Source organism: Marmota monax, unplaced genomic scaffold (genome assembly GCF_021218885.2).
Source record: "Marmota monax isolate L192 unplaced genomic scaffold, Marmota_monax_Labrador192_F-V1.1 WCK01_AAM20220418_F8-fsc00210, whole genome shotgun sequence".
Classification (NCBI taxonomy): Eukaryota; Metazoa; Chordata; class Mammalia; order Rodentia; family Sciuridae; genus Marmota; species Marmota monax.
Window position 1 is genome coordinate 941,840 of NW_026695248.1, and position 21,255 is coordinate 963,094.

General features: G+C 48.5%; 1 protein-coding gene across 6 annotated transcripts in view; it reads right to left on the reverse strand.

The window, feature by feature from the left end:
• Positions 1 to 21,255, reverse strand: part of Cracdl (CRACD like) — a 139,343-nt gene that overhangs the window by 17,237 nt on the left and 100,851 nt on the right. For 5 of the 6 annotated variants that reach the window (XM_046440359.2, XM_046440362.2, XM_046440361.2 and 2 more), the window contains exons 4-7: positions 17,002 to 17,137; positions 16,091 to 16,255; positions 12,221 to 12,433; positions 5,525 to 7,682 (exon numbers count right to left, since the gene is read on the reverse strand). In XM_046440359.2, the coding sequence (XP_046296315.1) occupies positions 5,525 to 7,682; positions 12,221 to 12,433; positions 16,091 to 16,255; positions 17,002 to 17,137 (2,672 nt within the window). The remainder of the gene's footprint in view (positions 1 to 5,524; positions 7,683 to 12,220; positions 12,434 to 16,090; positions 16,256 to 17,001; positions 17,138 to 21,255) is intronic. The other variant, XM_046440364.2, reaches the window with a different exon arrangement.

Here is a 21,255-nt window from a genome sequence, read left to right on the forward strand (position 1 = left end):
ATTACTGTTGAGTTTGAGAATACTTTATGTATTCTAGATAGTAGTCTTTTACTAGATGTGTGATCTGCATATATTTTTTGTAGTGTACAGATCATCTTTTTATTTCCTTAACAAGGTTTTTTCTAAACAATGTTTTTAATTTTATTAAGTCAAATTTATCACATTTCCTTTTATAGATCATGCAAATCTAAGAACTCTTTGCCTGGCCCCCAAGATTTTCTCCTATTTTTTTCTTCAAAGTTTCATAGTTTTCATTTTGCAGTTAAGGGCCATGACCCCTTTGAATTAATTATTGTGTATAATGTGAGATTTATATCAAGGCTCATAATTTTGCCTTTGGATGTTCATATGCTCCTGACACATGTGGTTAGAATAAACAGTTTGATAATATTTTTTAAAGACTTTTTTCATCTAAATCAATGAGGGATATGGGTCCACAGTATTCTGTACTGTCTTTAATTTTGGTATCAGCCTCACAAAACAAATTGAGAAGTGTTTGCTTCCTCTTCTTTATTTCTGCATGAGATTTTATATAATTCATATTATTTATTCCTCAAATGTTTGGTAGAAATCAACAGTAAAACTGGGCCTTCAGTTTTCTATTCTGGAAAGTTTTTAAATAAAGATTTGATTTCTTTAACAGATATGGGACTATTTAGGATATCTATTTCTTCTTTGCAAGTTTGATAGTTTGTGTCTTTCAAGGAATTGGCCATTTTTCTTCTCACTGACTGAATTTATGTGCATAGAATTACTCATAGTACCCACTTTCTATCATTTTAATGTCTAGGGATCAGTAGTTTTACTCCCTAATGTTGTCCTTTAGAAGAGAGGATAAATGGATAAATAAAAGTGGTACGTACATTCAATGGACTATTATTCAGCCTCAAAGAGGAAGGAAATTCTTCCATATGCAACAACATAGATGAACCCTGGAGGCACTATACTAAGCGAAAAAGGCCACAGAAAGATACATACCACATGCTCACACTCATATGTAGAATCTAAAATAGTCAAACTCATAGAGTCAAAACACAGAATAGTGGTTCCCAGCATCTGGGGGTGAAGGAAATGGGAAATTAATACTAATTACATATGTCAAATTTCAGTTATGCGAGACGAATAAATTCTAGAGGTTTGCTATACAACATTGTACCTATAGTCAATGATACTGTATTGTACACTTAAAATTTTGAGAGGATAGGTTTCATGTTTTATTTTAAAATTCAAGAGACATGGATGCATTTTGAGAAGGAGGCACAGACACACACACACACACACACACACACACACACACCTATCCAAATGAACTTGACTACATGGGGCATGGTGGTGCACACCTGTAATCCTAGTGACTTAGGAGGGTGAGGCAGGAGGATTGCAAGTTCTAGGCCTCCCTCAGCAACTTAGTGAGACTCTAAGCAACTTAATGAGACCATGTCTCAAGATAAAAACTGAAAAGGGCTAGGGATGTAGTTCAGTGGTTTAAGACCCCTGGGTTCAAACCTCAAATGAGTTTAACTATAACTGAAATAACTTTGTCCTTAGAGAAGGGTGACAGTTTCTTTGAGCCCATTTTTTTCTAGGAAAGGTCCTTGACATCCAAAGACAAGATGGGTATCTCTATACTCCGCTATTGCATCCAGCGGATGCCTCCTGAAGGAGCCTCCTAAAGGTAAGATGCTCATGTTTTTTTCTCTTTGGGGGAGAGCACACTGCTTGTGTGACACTGCTTGTGTGTAGCAGGAGTAAACTAAATATTTGCTGAAATAATGAATTCATGAATGAATGAGGATCAGACTCTTAAAAAGGGTCTAGGACTGGGGTACATTACAACAGTGGACTGGAGCTCAGCTTGGAGGTCACTGCTGGTTATCAAATAAGGTCCCAGGAGAGAACGGCAATGTGTTGAGCCACCTTCCAAAACACCAACATGTGACTACAAAATATGCAAAATTAACCTCATGCTCCACACCCAGAAAAAGATAAGAAGGCAAGGCAGACAGGTGACATCTGAAGAGTAGACTTCAGAGTGATTCTTCTTTCCTATACATTTTTTTTTTGTGTGTGTGTGTGTTACAAGTTTTCCACACAAGCCTAAAACTCCTCTGTTCTTATCCTGTGTGTAGAAAGCTGCTTCCTGATCTGTAATAGGTCCAACAGGAGGATGCTTAATATCCTGCATAAATGAACAAGGCTGATAACCCTGAGCCATTTTCCTCAAAATGTAGATGAGCAAATTGTGAACCAGGCCTACAAACAAGTATTCTCTGTTGAGCACAAACCCAGTACCTGGCTTGTAGTCACCACTCAAGGTGTCCCTGTGCAGATCAGCACCTTTGGCAAACCAGGCTTCATGTTTATTAAAACAGTCATTGTGTTCTTCCCCCCTTCTGCCCTACAGGGTTTCTCCATTCCTTCAAAGAAGGGAACACAAGATGTGGAAAAGAGGAAGAAGAGGAGGAGGAGGAGGAGGAGGAGGAGGAGGAGGAGAAGGAGGAAGAGGAGGAGGAGGAGGAGGAGGAGAAGGAGGAAGAGGAGGAGGAGGAGGAGGAGGAGGAGGAGAAGGAGGAAGAGGAGGAGGAGGAGGAGGAGGAGAAGGAGGAAGAGGAGGAGGAGGAGGAAGAGGAGGAGGAAGAGGAGGAGGAGGGAGAGGAGGAGGAGGGGGAGGAGGAGGAGGGGGAGGAGGAGGAGGGGGAGGAGGAGGGAGAGGAGAAGGAGGAGGGAGAGGAGGAGGAAGAGGAGGAGGAGGGAGAGGAGGAGGAAGAGGAGGAGGAGGAAGAGGAGGAGGAAGAGGACAAAGATGAACAGGAGTGCTAGAGCCACAGCTGCTGGAGTGCCCAAGGCAGAACTGTGTACCCATCTGGGGACACTTCAATAATCTAACTTTATGGCCCATGCCCTGGAGGGGGCACTGGGGAGATGGCAGCCCCAGGAGCTGTGGGTGAAGTACCTGACATCACAAGATAATAAACAGCAATAATTAGGTCTTCCTGGAAAACAGATGAACACTGTTATTAAAACTTTTATTATCTATATGTTTTGTATGAATCAAATTGCCTCCAGCTGCTATAATTTGGGAGCGATGACGATGAGGGAAGAAGTAATAATAATGAATTAAACCATAAACAGATCCTGCCTGGGGAAGTTGTAGGGGCTGCTTCAGAAACTGAGCCTGAGATTCTGCCCTGGTCTGCAGGAGGCAGGCCCTGGAGCCCAAGGTCTGGAGTGGGACCAGCAGCATCCACAGCTCATCCTGAGATTTATGTCTCAAATATGGCCTCCAGGGAGGATGTTTCCTAACAGAATGTGGGTGATTCCTCTCTTCTTCTCTTTGCATTAAAATGAAAATCATTACCTGTGCCCATAAAAGTATTCTAGTTTCTTTCACTTTGGAATTCATTTGATTACTTCTGTGGCTTAGAGAATGTTAATATACATAGATGGACAAGAAAATTCTATTATTTAAGCAAAGCCTTAAAGAAATACTGAATTGCATTTTACAAGTCAAAGAAAAAACACAAAAAGTGTCACTACTGAGACTATCCCAAGCATTTTATATAGTGCTGATGACCTGGCAGCCTTGGCTGAGGAGGTCATACCTAATTAAGGAGCCAAGTGCTGCCCTGTGGTGCTTCTTTTCCAGTTCTGTGTCCCTGAATGTCCTGTTTTTAAGTTCCATTCATTTGGCAAGCCCTTGAGAGGCATTTTCAGTTCCTCGCCCTGGAGGTGGATGGTGCTGATATTGATTTCACCCGAACAGAGCAACACCCCCTGCCATTAAGATGGCTTTTTGACTCACCCCACATTCACTTTAATAACGTGTTAGAGATCTGCAGAGTGGGCCATCAGCGTGACTTGAGTCTCCCCCAAGCTCCTCACTGATTACTGTAATGGAGCAGCAGCACACAAAAATTATGGCTGAACCATGGGGCTCAGGGTCCAGTTCACACCTGGGGGTTCTTTGGAATTCCTTGAATCTGGGGGTGTCACCTTAGTTAGAAACTCAGTGTTTTAGACTTCACATCTTCTCTAACTTCCTAGCCGGGACACAGAAAACAGAGTGTTTTTTGCATTTGTGTTAATTTGTATGAGCTAACGGTTCCCCCCTGCCATGCACCTTCCTTTTAGGGTGCAGGATTCTCCAAAAACAGCCACTGAGTTCTGTTTCTTCTCTGTCCCCTAAAGTAGTGCTTAAGTGGATTCCTGGGCTTCTAGTACCACTTAAAATAGCCAGAAACATTGTCAAATAGAATTTCCCATGGAAAGCTTCTCTCTAGGGTCCCCATCATACACATACGAACCAATTGTGTAGTTTCGCTTCCTGGTACATGGATTTCCACTAATAAAACAAACCAGCAATGAATGATTATTTAGCTCCATTGCATATATCTGTGTCCAACAGATTTCTCATTTTATCAGAAACATTATAAAATGTGACAAATGTCAAACAGAGAGAAAAGTCATTTATTTTGTCCTTTCTTATCTTAAAAGATATTTGCTTTTAAAGATTCTTATGTGTTGCTCTCAACTTACCACGATCTCCCTTTTGCGACAGAAAATAAATACTGATCCTTGATCTTCTGAGAGAAGTTATGTTTCACAAAGACTTATGAGTGCGATCATAAAAAGAGTGTTTTCCAGGCTGGGTGTGGTGGCATATGCCTGTAATCCCAGCAGCTCATGAGGCTGAGGCAGGAGGATCCCAAGTTCAAAGCCAGCCTCAGCAAAAGTGAGGCACTAAGCAACTCAGTGAGACCCTGTCTCTAAATAAAACACAAAAGGGCTGGGGATGTGGCTCAGTGTTTGAGTGCCCTCAAGTTTAATCCCTGGTACCAAAAACAAACAAAGAAGAAAAGGATATTTTCTATGTGAGGCCAGGCCACAAGGGCCTGATTCTAAAACAGGAAGAAATTCTTCTTTGGGGGGAAAAGGTCAGGGCTCTCACTGGCGGAGAAGTGAAATGCTCCATTTATAGCCAAGCAGTAGCTCAGACCGTGGGAGAACCTACATCAAAATGAGCACATGTCTTGGAATTTGGGGCCTGTTATCTGAGACAGAGTGGGAGATACTTTTGTAGGATGGACCACTGAGGATCCTACCATCTCCAAGAAAGAATCCATTTTACATTGCTCTTATTATATCCACATATATGACTTCTCTGTATTCTCATAAAATCCTGGTATCTGTCGTTCTCTATTCCTAACTCTTATTCAGAGGTTTTCTGTTTTTATTTTTATTTTTTTCTTTTTGGTTTGGTTTTCAATGCTGGGGATGGAACCCAGGGCCTTGCAAAAAAAATTTAGGCAAGGGCTATACCACTGATCTACACCTCTTGCCGCCCAATTCTTAATCAAACACAAACATCAGGGGTACTAAGAGCAATTGTGATTCTTTTTTCCAGTTCTCCTTGCATCAAGGTTTGTACCTACCGTATTTACACACTTTGTGGCCATCCCCCAAGAAATTCCAACCAATGTGGATTTCCCACTGTTAATTCTCTAACACCCTCCGGGGCTCTTACCTGCTCCCCTGTGCTGTGATTTCTTCTCCGCCATCCTACTCTCCTTCCTGGAGTCCACAGGTGGGGTGACTTTCTCTGGCTCTCCAGGACTGGCCTCTGGGGTCACAGAGGAGTACGGGAGGGTGAAGCTCTGCAGAAGTGGCTTCCTGGGTAGTGGTGGCTTGAAGCCGAGCTGCTCAGGTGCCCGGGCCTTCCCCTTTCCTTGGCCAGTGGGAGACCTGGCACCTCGAAGAGCCGGGGTGGCCCCCGTGTGACCCTGCTCATCTTTGGAGGGCAGAGTCAGTCCTCTCTCTAACCGCACCTCCGCACTGTGCCTCTTGACGCCTTTTGCCTCCTGGGAAGTGCCCTCTCTGTACTTTAGAGAGAGGGAGGTGGAGCGCAGCTTGACGGGGAAGGGGTTTCTGTCCTCGCTTGGGGGTGGCTCCTGCGCGGCGGGGCCGGCCTCTGCGCCGCTTGGAGTGGTCTTGGCATTCTGGGGGCTTCTGCTTGGCCGGGCCTGGCCGCCCACAATGTCCCCTGAGTCCTGAGGGTCGCACTCTGCTGGCTTCGGAGGGTCTGGTTTTGCGATGACGGGCTCAGGGAGCCCCTGGGGGTCGTCGAGCGCCGCCTCGCTCTTCCAGGCCAGGCCGCTGCTCCTCAGGAGCGGCAGGCGGGGACCGGGGACCCCGGCGGGCTCCGGGGCTCTGGCGGCGCTGGGCCGTGACCGCGCCCTGCTCGAGGACACCGAGAACTTCTTCACGCTGCGCAGCTCCCCGCCACCTCTCCCGCTTTTCCGCCCCGGCGCTGCCCTCTCGGGGGCCCCCTGGGAGGGCTCCGCCCGCTCAGCCTTGGCGCGGGCTGGGCGCGGGGCCTCTGCGTCCGGGGCACCCGGGCTGCGCTCCCGCGGGGGTGACTGCCCTGCGCCCTGCACCGGGGACCCGGCCAGGCCCACGCTCGCCGCCCTGTGCTTCAGGCAGCTCTTGGGCATCGGAGGGCTGGGGGCCAGGGCAGGGGGCTCTCCCGCGGCTCCATTGGGTCCTGGCACTGCCAGTGCGGGCCCCTCTTCCTCCTGCATGTGTTGGCCTGGACCCTCTGGATCCGAGGGTGTCTCCAAGGTGATGGTGGTGGTGACAGTCTGGGCAGGAGCCACATTCCTCTCAGAGACGCAGGGCGCTGGTGGACTTCCCATCTCTCCAGAAGCACACACCTCCTCCTCAGCTGTGCCCGTGACTAGGGGACACGGGCCTGCGATGGGTGGCTCCTTTTGGACTTCACTGACCTTCTGGATTTCACTTTCCTGGATTTCGATATCCTGGATTTCACTGTTTTTCTGGATTTCACTCTCCTGGATTTTGTTCTCCTCCTGGATTTCCATCTTCTGGATTTCACTGTCTTTCAGGATGTCATCCCTTTTCTGGATTTCGCTGTCCTCCTGGATTTTGTCCCTGAACTGTATTTCACTGTCCTTCTGAATTTCGCTCCTCTTCTGGATTTCACTGTCCTCTTGGATGTCATCCCTCTTCTGGATTTCACTGTCCTCCTGGATGTCACCCCTCTTCTGGATTTCACTGTCCTCCTGGATGTCACCCCTCTTCTGGATCTCACTGTCCTTCTGGACTTCCCCCATCTTCTGGATTTCACTGTCCTTCTGGATTTTGCCCCCCTTCTGGATTTCACTGTCTTTCTGGATTTCACCACTCTTCTGGATCTCACTGTCCTTCTGGATTTCACTGTCCTGGATTTTCCCCATCTTCTGGATTTCACTGTCCTGGATTTTGCCCCTCTTCTGGATTTTACTGCGCTGGATTTCATGGTCAGAACTAGGATGCAGGGAGCTTTCTGGCAGAGATGGGGACTCCAAGCATGGGGCTGAGACTGCCACAGGCTCAATGACTTCCGGGATCACTAGGGAGCTTGAGACATCATCCCCAGGGGAGAGCCCATCCTCAACGCTAGCACTGAGTGCTGGGCAGTGCTGTAGGCGGGCACGTCTGGCACGGGGTCCCCCAGGTGGCAGCAAGGTGACCAGTCCCCGAGGCTCAGGGTCTCTATGCAGCATCAGATCATATTGTCCAGAGCTGGGGTTCTCTTCTGTGCTGACTTGAGGCCAAAGCTTCTCATCATATTCTTCCTCTTCTGGGGTGCCTATTAGATCGCACAGGGATTCAGACTGGGCCCGCTAGGAGAAAAAGGAGAGAAGACACCATCACTGCAGCAGATATTTGGAAGTCCAGGACTTCACTGTTTTCTTTAAGGCCTAAAATGGTTTTGTGAAAGCAGTATATCTCCAGAGCTGAAATTCATACACAGCTGTCTTTTCTTAATCTCTCCTTATTATTCTCTCTGGACCCTCCACAGAACAATGGCAATTACACCCTCAAAATAACTGTTGCTATTAGCTGCTCATGGCTGAGCCCAAAAACCAGCAGATGCCACTGTCTAGGGCAAGGTAGAGAGACTCAGTGTGTGTCATACTGTGCTATGCACTTGTGACTTCACGTAGTCATCAGTTCATCCCAATGAGGAGGGGGCCGTCATTCCCTTTTGCACTTGGAGAACCAGGAGCTCAGAGTGTCAAAAATCTTGGTCTAGTCCAACCTATCAGGTAACTACCAGGTGGACAGCTACTGCTCTTTCTATGATGCACCCTCAAAGGTTTCCTCAAAGATGATTCATTATCATGTCCAACATGGCCACAGTTAACCACAGCTCATAAAACAAAATCCAAAAATTTCAGATGAATTTAAAATCTTTTCTGTGGTCTTACACTGTGTCTCCTACTCTCTACTCAAGTTTAACCAAGGTCCCCTCACTATGCCCAAGGTGGGGGCTGAATGCTGCCCCCCCACTCTGTGCCTCCCAGATGCTGGACCACCATCCCCAAGAACTATAGCAAATTTGTCTCCTCTAGGTAATCCTATAGTTTATGAGTCTCCTTTTTGGCCGCCTGAACCACTACTGGCTTGACAACCTTACACTCCCTTGTGGCATTTTTTAGTTCTAAAAGGTCTCTAGAATCTAGACTCTAGTCTAACTTCCTCCTGATTGTCAAAAAGTTCATGCCTCCTGTCTCAGGAAAAAAGAATGTAATTAAGATAATCACAAACCACTCAAAAGCAATATGTAAAAATGTCTCAAAGGTTGAGGGTACTGAGGATGATCTTTCTAAAAAGCTCAGGACATCAGACTTCAAGTGTCACTCAGGCTGTTGCATAAACATTGCTCTTGTCCTGAAATGTGACACTCTGGGGTATGTTTGTGGTTTTATTGTTATTTGTTGTTTTTTTTTTAGATTTTTTATTTTATTTTTTGTGGTGCTAGGGACTGAACCCCGGGCCTTGCTCATGCTAGGCAAGTGGTCTACCACTGAGCTATACCCCAACCTGTGTTAGTTTTAAGCATTTCCCAGCTGGCATCCACTTGCTAAGCAAACCCAGGAAGATTGGGCTGTTTATGACCATACATAACTAAAACACACAATCCTATTCTGGGTTTAAAAAGATGATGCACAAAGAAACCTAGGGAAGATTATGGGCTGGGGTTGTGGTTCAGTGGTGGAATGCTTACCTATCATGTGTGAGTCACTGGGTTTGATCCTCAGCACAACATAAAAATAAATAAAAGTATTGTGTCCATCTACAATGAAAGAAAGAAACCTACAGAAGATCATCCAGAGCTGCAAGTTCCTAACTTTGCCATGTCCCTGGCCTTTGGATACTACAGGAAACTACTGTTGTTGAGATCGCTGTGGGAAGTGAGCCATGATTTGAAACTATCACCGAAGCCAGGCTGTTAGCAGAAAGCTGGGGAGTAGATCTGAGCCACTGGCAGCTACGAGGGGGGCCGCTGTGGAGGAACAGGGCAGGATGAAAACTGGTGTGGAGCGTGGACTCCAGAGGTAGGCTTGGATGCTGAGGAGAGCCCCAGGGGAGCACTGCCTGGGTGTTTCGCCCACTCCATCTCTGCAACCTCCTCATCACCTCCCTCTTGGGTCCTTACAGTGGCTTTTCTCCTGGAAACATCCCAAGCAAGCAGAAATGGGGGACCAACTGCTTGGTGTGCAGCAAAGTGCTATTATGGCTAGCAGCTCATCTGGCCAAAAAGGAATCCCCTTAGAGCAGTGTCCACGTCATCTCTGTAGCACCCGGGGCAGACAGCAGGCATCAGTCTCTAAGACCTGGGTCCTATGTTTGGTGTCTCTGCCAGCCAGGAAACGTGCGGCTAGTCATCCAACCACACTGCTCCTATCAAAATGGAGTTCACAAGGTTCTCAGCTCTTGGCACTGACTGGGTTGGCTGAGGACCCACTGGTAACAGTGAGATGTGGGTGTGAACATCCATGGGCGCTCAGCTCTTCTGCATGTGGAGCCACACACAGAGCATGGTCTGTGGCAGAAAAGAATGCTGAGGGAACCACTCGTGTTTGTCTTTCCCAACCTCTGCTGGGGCGGGGGGCAAACGGGGTCAGCCTGAATATGTATTTCAAATTCATGGTAAATATCACAGTCTTTATAGCTGGGTTTTTATTATACATGGGGTTTGTAAAATAAGAGCCCTTTTCATTTATCCTAAAGCTCCAAAAGATTCAGGAGCCTCCATGATATGAAATGATGTCAGCCCCTGGAAACACAGCTGGAGAAGGCCAGGCCAGCAGCAGGAACAGGAAGAGGCCACAGTGGAGACACTGAGGATGGCTGAGCTCACTGGTGGGGGAGGGGTGATGGAGCAAAAGACCCTGGATGATATGGGGGATCAAAACAGCAGGGGAAAGTAGGACTCATTGCCCATAAAGCCAAAGGGACAGTGACCCTCTACAGAAGTGCCCAGGGACAGAAAGGTAGCAGAGGGGCCATGTGCAGCTCATTCCCACAGTGGAAGCAGCTGGAAGCATCTTGATCCCTACAAGGGGCCAAGGCATGAGGAAGGTCCTCCTGGTTGGGAAGAGGGACCAGAGGACCAAAGGGCAAAGGGGGCTGTGGATACTGATGGACAAGGCCTCCAATGTGTAACCTAACAGTGAATGGAGGGACAGTGGTGACCACTGGGAAAATATGGGCACCTCTGAGAACCTGAGATAGCCAGGCCTGCTCCCTACCCAGCAGTGAAGGGGAAAGGCAGCTGGGAGATACCAAAATATCAGAGGGTAAATCCAGGAAGACTGGTTACATATTTCCCCCAACTGAGTACATCCAACTTTCTGTTATTCTACAAAGTGAAATTCAAGAACAAAGTCAAGTTCAAAAGTAAAGTTCAGCTCTGCCTAGGGGGGCAGTGCCAGGGGATGGCACATTCCATATGGAGAGTAGGCCAGGCTTCCCTCTGTCACCAAGTCTTGGCAGGGCTGTGGCCAGCCAAATGTGCCCTTACCAGAGGAGAAGACCTCTGCGTGGGAATGAAGTCTAGAACTGAGCCCAGAAGGGAGCTGGCCCTGTGCCTGGCCCCACGACTCCACCCTGAAAGAACATGGGCAGGTCTGAAGTTCCTGGACCCATCAGGTCCCCACGGCGCACAGCCCTGTCACTGTACTGGACACCCAGCATGTGCACTGGCGCTCTGGCCGCAGCTGGCAAGTTAGTCTGCGGTGACCCACCTGACTCTTCTGGCATAGTCAATCCTGCTTCCCTGAGTTCACAAAGCGCCTCCCACACGTCCAAGGGAAACCCCACTCTCCCCAGGGATCCCTGAAGTCCTGAGTGGGCCCAGCCTGCTGTCTCCTGCTGAAGCGCCTAGCTTGTCCTGGGCACTTCATCAACTCCTCGCCATCATTCTTGAGGGAAGGAGAGGGAAGAGGATGTTGGTCTGTGAGTGTTTCTCTGAGCACGGTCATTCTCTTGTGTCCAGGCTGGCCCTTTGCCCTGATTGTCACCTCCTCCAGGCAAAGAGGACAGTGGCACCCTGTTGACCTCTAACTCACAGATACCAGGAGGTCAGAGTACCCCATGAGTCAGCTGAGCTTCCGGAACCAGGAGACGATTCTCCCAAGCACCATTACCACAGAGGAGTCTGTTCTATGTGAGGCAAGAGGCCCATGCTGCCAACTACGTCCTCATGCTGCTCAGGTGTCCCCTCCAGGGTTTCAGCTCCTGTCACCCACTGGTCATCCTCTCAAAGGCTTACCAAATGCCAGCCCTGTGGCTAGCACCACTTTAAGGGCCAGAGGTACAGTTGGGGACAGGGTCGCAAAGAGGACACACACATTTTCAAAGGTCCTGTCTATGTGTGGCAAGTCCACTGAAGGAGTGAAAGAAACATGGTGACCCTCTCTGGGACAGGAATCCCGAGATGAGACCCCTAAGGCTGAGACAGAGCTGGCCAGGAACAGAGCGTCTTGGGCAGGGGGACACAGCAGTACCAAGACCTGAGGCTGGGGACATCTTGAGGAGCTCAAGCAGCAGAAAGAAGACCCAGGTGTGGGGGGGGGGGGAAAGCAAGGAGAAGAGAAGCCCAGGACCAAGATGCTGTGGCACCACACACAGCATGTGAGTGACAGGGTCTGGGGAATGAGTGAGTGAACCTGTGACGGGCTTGATATAAGGGAGGGACATTGACTGATGTTAAAAAAGATGAACCACCAACTCCAGTTCCTGCAGTGTGGTCCCGTTGACAGGGATGGTGCTCAGAGGGAGCGTGTGACCCAGCGGGGGAGAGGGCAGGGTAGGGGCTGAGGACTGCCCAGCCCACCCGTCCTGGACCCTGGGCAGAGGAGGAGCCCACTACCGAAGACAGCCGCCTCATTTTGCTGGACCGCTGGTTGCGGGGCTTGACCAGGAGCTTGTGCTTGGCTGCAGAGTTGTCCAGGCAGGAGGAGAGTTCTGGAGGGCAGCTGAAATCAGCCACAGGTGCCAGGCTGCTATCAGAGGTCCGGGAGGAGTTGGTGGCATCGTTCGTGTGCTCTGGAGACTGTGGCCGGGATGAGGACACTAAAGAGACCTTCATGGGACAAGGAGCAATACACCAAACATTAACTTCATGACACGACAGGGCTGGGCACAGCCCACAGACACACTGGCTCTCCTTTCATTGTGCTCCCACACTCTCGGGCTTTTACCTGGGAGGGAAACTTGTTCAGGTTGGCTCTTGACAGGGAGCATTCAGGATACTCCTTTAGAAAGTGAAACGGCTGGGAGTTCCAAGTGTTGGGCCAAACCCTGGAAACCTTCCACTCCTTCCCAAGGCCATGCAAGAGCCTGTGAACAGGCTTCCTGAGCAGGACCACTCTCCCCCACGTCCCCAGCTATCTTCCCGAGGGACCAGTCCAGCCCGTATCTCCAAGGGTAGAAGCTCCTGCCTTTGTCTATGGAAGCTGAGAGCTGGGATTTTAGGGGCCAGGGCACAGAAGTTGTCCAGGAAGGAGGGCAAGGCCCTACCCAGCATCCTATCACTGGACTTTTGTTCATTCTTGGAGAGCTCTGCAACCTCCTGGGGCAATCTGGCTTTAAGTCACCACTTGGTAAGTTAAAAGTATATTAATAGATTGTACCTCAGTGGGGAAAAACTGATGGTCAGCAAAGAAAGAAGGTGTTTCCAGGGAGGAAGGGGATTCTGGCACTCACTGGAAGACCAAGGGCAATATCCTAAGATACCTGCCCATCAAACATGGCATACTCCCTCACGAAGTACAGTCTACATGGGTTATGCTGCTAAGATGTGTGCAACATGAGCCTTTGCTTACTGGTCTACAAATCTAACAGCCCAAAGATTTCGAAGGGTAAACAGCCCCTGTCCCTCCTCTACGTGAGTCTGCACTTGTATTTGCTGGTTTTTAGCTTCAGCTCACTTTAACCTCTTGGCTGGGAGACCTTGGCATGGAGTTTAGCTTCCCTGACTTCTGTCCACATGTAAACCCTGCGCCAATGTCACAGCTGATGTTGCCATTAGGGGACTCTTCTGTCCTCAGAACTCTCATTTTTGTCCCCACTGTCATTTTGAAAGTTCTCGGGAACTGGGAAGACCAATCCCATCATGACTAGGAGGATCATGAGTTCTGCCTTTGATCTGTGGTGTAACTTCATGGGGTGGGGTATGGAGGGGTCTCTCTGGGAAGGAGGCTGGGATGGGGAAGCTGGCTTATGTCTTCATGGGTGAGTTGGCAGCATCCAGAGAGTCATCTGCACTGCCTACTCCTGATCACTATACGTTCCCTGCAGTCTTGCTTCTGGAAGCAGAGGACTTAGTCTAAGTCGTGCAGAATGTGGCACAAAGGAAATGCATTGAGGTTCAGGAGATTTTTTAAGGGGTGACCTTAGGTCATAGGTGTTTTCCAAAGTTTGTCCTCAAAATGGGGCTCATTTTGAGGAATGGGCTGGGGACAGTGCCCACATGAACGGCCATCAATCAGGGAGCAAAGCTGGTGGGGCCAGGCCAATGGGTGAAGAGAAGCTGCTGGCCCTGCTGGGAAGGGGGAGCACCCATCTATCTGATCTCACTCGACCCTCCCCAGGCCCTCTGAGGACATGGATTCCAAGAGGTGATAAAGCTTGGTAAAACCTTAATACCAGGAAATCTAGAACATGACCAGTTAGACATATAAAACCCCATCAGGTAAGGTTTCATTCATTGTGTTCATGCACGCTGCAATGAATTTAAAAAATAATTCCATGTTTCCCGAAAAACTCACTGTCAGGAAATACCTCCGTGGCCATGTCCATATTTGCTGCCAAAGTCTTTTTTTTTTCTTTAACAATAATCTCAAGTGGCTCTGTGAAGCACATGGGCTTAGAGAAGGTGTCATACAGGATAAAATTAAACAGCCCCAAATCCCGTCCTCTTGGGATTTAAGGCACCATTATGTTAAATATCCCGTTACATAAGCACATTTCTAAAGGATGCATCATCTTTTTCCTCTCAATCGGCCAACTGTGTACAAAACACTCTCTGGGATCCGTGATGACTGGAAAAGAGTACATTTTTCTTTTCCTTTTCTTTCTTTAGTATCCTAAAGGCTCAAATTTTGGTTTTCATGAAGCTATGGATTGTGCATATTATCCAATAATTGATTTTTTAAAAATCTCAGAAACTTTGTGTGTGTGTGTGTGTGTGTGTGTGTGCATTAACTACCATAGAAGGGTTGCTGTGAAAAACAAGGTCAGCCCTGGTCCAGCACGAGTGGCCCCCCCGCGGCTGACCATGGCATTGTACATCATGGTGTGAGTGGGTTTGGAACTGGGCTGGCTCTCTAATGCATGGGGTTAGGTACCACCTGTTCCTCTTTACTACCTGTCCTCGCTAAAGGAGGAGAAGTAGTAGGAAGTGTGAGAGTCAGGGATCCGTGGGATGGGAGGAGGGAGAGTCACTCAGTGCTGAATAAGAAGCCATCTCCTACCATGTGGCCTGAGACAGAGTCACGTCTGCTCCTGAGAGGGTGACAATGAAACTGTACCTGGAAGTGTTTTAGGGTATGAAGAAATACAGGGTCAGCTTGGCAGAGCCCAGAAACAGGCCATTCTCTAGTCCTTCTTGAGGGTGAAGAGGTGTGGGCAGCCTCCGGACCCCCAACCCCACTCTGGGAGTGAGCTGGGACATGCTCACCCTGGAGCTGGAATCTGGAGGGAATAATTCTCCAGGTAGCTCCACGACAGCCCCAACGTGGGGGCTGACTTAGCGGCCACATCACAGTCCTGATTTCCCATCAGTGATGGAAGCCACAACTCCACAAGAACAAAAAATAAGAAAAAAAAAATTAGATCTGTGGTGGACTTGTAGGCATCCAAGCTGAAATAGCTGCTGAACATAATTGAGAGCAACACAGAATCTGCAGCCCCACCATGAACAGCTCCTAGGCCAGCCAGGGGCGAGAGCATTCCAAAGATCCCAGGGCGGGTGCGTGACCCTAATACTTGAACTCTGACCTTTATCTGTTTTTCAAGCATCAACACACCTGGAATAATTCCAACTCATCCATCCACAGCAAGCCTTATCCACACGGGTAAAACGTCTACTTTATCACTCGGGTCAGAGTGCACTGTGTGGGTATGAAGTGTTCTTACTTCAGTGAAATACCATTTTCAGAAAGCAGCAGCAGCACGAGCTACGGTGTTTATGCATGAGAAAGAGCTCACCTGCTCAGGCCCCTCCTCTTGGATTTTATGGGGAGCAGGGTATTAGGATCAGCTCCTCCACCCCTCTCTGCCCCTCTGGGGTCATAAACTCTCCTGCAGTCCAACTTTCTCTGCTGCCCTGTTTACCAGTAACAGTCTGCACATTCTAGACCAACAGGCTCTTGTGGTCCAAAGACAAGGACGTGGTGTTTAGACCAGTGTACATGTTCACTGTTCCCTTCTTTCCACTCAACGTCACAGTAGCAGAGAACACACAGAAAGGCGGCTCCCTCTTTTAAATGAGATTGTGGGTCTGATTGTCTGCACGGACAGGAAAGACGAGGTATCGGTTCGAACACCATCACAAAAATATGTCATCCAAACCACATCTCCTAACCAGACCTGAATTTCTGCTCAAAGAATGAAAACAAACACAGCCCAAGGGCCAGCTGCAGGCTCAGGTGACCTGGCTGCCCCCCGGAGCCCCCAGAGCTCCAGCTGCCCTGGATGATTGGCGTGGATGGAGGGTCAGGGCCCAGGTTGCACTCGCCTTTATAGTCATGCCGGGACCCATGTCGTGCAGCAGGGACATCTCAGGGGGGCTCCGGGGTAGCCCATCATCCTCGGAGCTCATGCCGGTATCCTCTGCCCGCTTGGTAGGAAGCCCCCCTGGAGGAGGTGGAGGCCCCATTTTCACATGACATTGTATTTTTAACTAGATTGAAATAAAGAACATTTGCTCTTAGTATTTTCATCAATAACATTTATCAACAAATCTCCCTACTCCAATTAATTCATTTGGGAAATATCATCAACACTCTTGCATGGCGGGGGTTATTAAGCTGAAACAGCATCTACTACCAGCTCTTGTGGTCATTTCTCTTGGTTGGTTTTCTTTGGTACTGGAGATTGAACCCAGGAGCACTTAACCACTGAGCCACATTCCCAGCCCTTTTCAAACTACTTTTTTTTTTTTTTTTTTTTGAGAACAGAGTCTTGCTAAGTTGCTCAGGGCCTCACTAAGTAATTGAGGCTGGCCTGGATCCTCCTGCCTCAGCCTCCCAAGCCACTGGGATTACAGGTGTGTGCTACCCAGCTTGTCATCTCTCTCATTGTACATCTAAGCTGTAACCCAGAATGCATCAAGATCAAGGGGTAAGCAGCTTGGTGAGTCTTAGGAGACTTGTGATGTGCCTATTACTTTAGAACATAGCAAACAAATGAAGCAGAAATCACTTTAAAACTTCTGGATTAATATTTGACATCCGGGGGCTAGGGTTGTGACTCAGAAGTAGAGCGCTCGCCTAGCACATGTGAGGCCCTGGGTTCGATCCTCAGCACCACATAAAAATAAAATAGAGGTATTGTGTCCAACTACAACTAAATAAACAAAATAGTAAAAAAAAAAAAATATTTGACTTCCAATCCAAACCAAGGGTCACTGCCAAGGAAAATGCTCACCTGGAGGGCTTTAATCCGGTCGCACACATTTTCTTGGGAAAATACCCGCACCGGCCGAGCAGGGTCTTGTCCCGACTCAGGAATAAAAATACTGTCGTGCGAGAGGGCCCGGCTGCCCAGTGTGCCCCTGGACTCCCTGGGATAAAAAAGTGACTGTGAGACCCTGGCCACCTCCCCCTTCACCGACTCCTGGGGACCCAGAGTGAAAGAGGGGCGGTGTGGGTTAACCGCACCGGGCATATCCTACAAGTCCTCTGTGTGTGTCGTCTGTAGCTCTTGGTTCCCGTTTTTGCCTCTCAACCGTCAAATACCTCGGGCTACTCCTAGGAGCTGCGCAGAGGTGGGAATTTTCCTAAGAGATCTGAAGGCTGTGCGAATTCTTTTTATTAGTGGAAAACCTGAGGTGTGAGGTTGGAGATGCCAAGCCTGCAGGGAGGAAGGGCGGGGAAACCTATGTGGCAGGAGGAGGGCATGGCTCAGGGGCAAATGTGCAGCCCCTCCGTGTTGCCCAGTGGGCTGAGGGCCTGCGGGCTGGAGGCGCCATACATCCCCGCTTGTCTGTAGTGAGAATTGCCATCTGCACGGCCGCATCCTCTTCTGATCACCTGGCATGATCCTTGCCACTCTGTGCTTACGCCCCAAACATCAGTGGCAGGCCCTCCTGCCATCGCCGTGCCAGGCCCTTTTCCCAACCCGGAGCTCAAGGATCTGATTTGGAACTGAACCCATGGGACATTCATAAAATGTCCACAGGATGTGGGAATGAGCTGTAAGATTTTCCTAGAAGCCTGAACAATAGGTGGAAGGAGATGATGGAGACTACGGTGAAGGAAGGAAAGCAGCCTCTACATTCGCTGGTCTTGTGCACACTGACTCCCCCCCTGCCCTTCCCCGGGGCATCCTGTCCTCTCTGGGGCATTAGGGCTCTGAGGTGTGGCCCTGCCCTACTGCAGATCAAGCTGTGTCGGTCAGCAATGCTTCCCTTTAATTACACTCTCTGGCCTGCAGGGGCAAGCTTACAAGTAGGCACCCTGGCTCCCAGAAGGTGGGGGTCCTCACGTTTCTAGGAAGGAATCAGCACAGTGGAAAAAACTGTCTCTTTCTGCCAATGGCACAGCTCCTAACACGAAGGTCTCTCTCTCTCACACCCACACACCTGGATCTCTGTCCAGCAGCACAGCCCATGGCCACACTGTCTGGAAACCACAGCGCTGCCCAAACACCTGCACTCGGGTGTCACTAGTGGAATGAAGAAGTCTCCAAAGAGACACCCTAGCCAAACACAGGAGGCCACGTGAACAAGGCCTTTCACCACGGCAATGTCTGTGAGATGGGGAAGCAGCCAACATGCTCCTCCGGGTGTTGAACAGAATACTCCAGGAGCATCCTAGGAGGAGGACTCTGCCTCTGACTGAAAGGAAGATCCTCTCCCTGCACGAGCTCACCAGAGGAACCTGCAGAAGTACAGTAAGCGGCACACAGCCACACCAGCTCTGGGAGAAGGGGGCAGGGACATGCACAGGAACATACGAGAACACAGGTGCATGCTCTGCTTTCAAAAAATAAAAACAGGGGCTGGGGCTCTGGCTCAGCGGTAGCGCACTTGCCTGGTGTGTGTGAGGCACCTGGTTCGATTCTCAGCACCACGTAAAAACAGATAAAATAAAGATCTATCAACAACAAAAAAATATTTTTAAAAAAGTAAATAAAAACAGAAGGACAAGTCACAAGTGAGGAAGAATGGTTTCCTTTGCGGGAAAGGAAAACTAAATAGAGAAACAGGATACAAAGGTACCTGCCTTTACAATTTTTGTCTTTTAAACTGTAAATGTTTCCTATAAAACAAAAGACAGGGAAGGGAAATAGAGCAATCCCTAAAACTAGAAAACCGAAACAAATGAGCCAACTTTTATAGCAGGTTGTTGACAGATCTACAAAAAGAAAGGCAGGATTTCAGGTGCCTTTAACTCTGTGTCTGAATGACCTTTTTTTTAAGATATATATTTTTAATTATTGGTTGATTTTTATGTGGTGCTGAGGATCGAACCCAGTGCCTCCCACGTGTGAGGCAAGCACTCTACCACTGAGCCCCAGCCCCAGTCCTCCAAATGACTTTTGCTTCCACATCCAGGGCAGGATGAATTCTACGAACAACAAAGACAAACATTTCAAATTGCACCTAGTAGTTCTATCAGTGGTAATGTGGGCTAAAAACAAAACAAAACAGAGTAGAGCAATGTTCGTGGAAGGCCACCTGTGCATAGAGCACAAAGTGACTTTATTCCAGGATGAAGAAAATGAGTAACCATGCTAAGATTTCCAATAGAAAAAAAAAAGAGAGAATACAAAGAATCAAAGAGATAAGACTTGAATGAAAATAACAGTGAATTAATGATTATTCTTTAAGCCAAATGAATTTCTTAGCTGTACCCACTAGAAAACTCTAGGAGCAGTAACAGCTAACTGGCAAGCAGGAAAGGAAGGAACAGAAGCTAAAGATCTGGGTCTGGTCTCCTCCTCAGTACCACTCTTGAAAAATGTCACTTGTCATACTCCATCCCCTAAAGGAAAGTTGGGATCCTGTCCTGGATCCTGGCAAACTCTTGCAAGCAACTGAAGTCAGCTTCCTGCTACGTGCTGGAGATAGAAAGATACCAAAGGCCTGACCCCAACTTTCCTCGGGCTTCTTCTAAGAGGAGGACGTGATAAGTGCACAGGTCATTTCCCCCCACCTCGTCCCTCTGGCTCTGCTCCTGTCTGTGGCAGGAGGGGTCACCCCCAGGTCTGTGCTTGCAACCACAGGACAGAGGGTTTGCTCCTGTCAGGAGATGGGGTGGGTGCGGTGGGGGTGAGCGTGCCCCTGGGGCTGGCCAGTGAGGTAACTCTTGCTCCCTCAGGGTCTGGGGCATGGGACCTAGAGCCTGTGTGCAGTGGGTTCCTCACGTGGCACAAGGCACCACCCATGGCCCGCCCTGCTCCCTGCCAGCACTGGAAAAAAATTAAAGTAGCAGAATCTAAATTTTCCTCTACAGTCATTTGGTGCCACCAAGTGGTCAATTTAATTTCTACACCTTAAAAATAAATAAATAAAACCACACAGGGAGAGGCTGGAGCTAGGAAGGGACAGGAGCCCTCATGGGCAGGCTCAGGCCCAGGACCCCGTCTCCGTTGCTACATCCCCCGCCCCCACCCAAACCCCCAGTGGGTTCATGCTCTCTGAGGAATTTCATCCTCAAATCAGAGGCCAATGTTTTAAAGAAAACATAAAAGCGGGCAGAACAACCAACCTGTTTCTTTCTAGTCACAGAAATAACGGCTGGAGGGACGGGAAGATGTGCCTAGTAACTGTATTTTGAGGGACTACAAGTTACAAAAACCAGCATTTCTTCACTAGACCTCCCCCAATTTTTCACCCACACTGGGTCCCAGCCCCGACCCAAGGTATTTTTAAAAAATTATTGTAATTGTGCAAATGCATGGGGTGCAGTGTGGCTATTCAATACATGTGTACAGTGTGCAATGATCAAATAAGGCATTAACATTTCCATCTCCTTAAACATTTTTTTTGGATGCTTATATTTTTTTGGATGCTTATATTTTATTTTTAGATGATTTTCCTAAAACTGAACAAGAAGATTTCCTCTCTCCATCCTGGACTCGGACCGGAGAAAGCATACTTATTAGATTGCTTGGAGTTCAAGTTTAGAGAGCCACGTGTTTCTCGTATGGTCCTCAAGGTCCTCAAAGGGTTTAAGTCACATTACACCAAGGTCCACATCCTGATCCTTTGGCTTTCAGCTTCGGGATGTCAGGTAGCCTCCAAATTTCTCTCCAGCTTATTTGGCTCATTTATTTGATGGCATATGGTACCTCTTCTCCCATGAGGGTCAGGGACTTTTTTTTTTTTTTTTTTGTGGTACCGGGTATTGAACTCAGGGGCACTCAACCACTGAGCCACATCCCCAGCCCTTTTTTGTATTTTATTTACAAACAGGGTCTCACTGAGTTGCTTAGCACCTCGCCATTGCTGAGGCTGGCTCTGAACTCTCGATCCTCCTGCCTCAGCCTCCTGGGATTACAGGTATGCGCCACTGAACCCGTAGACCATGGACATTTAATACACCTGGCACACAGCAGCTTCCTATCCATGCCCCACCCCTACACACATTTTCTCCATCCCATGTTTAGAAAGACAAAGGACATAACTTGTGTGGACGAACTGCTCCTGGGCTGTCCAGGAGGGGAGGAGGCCGG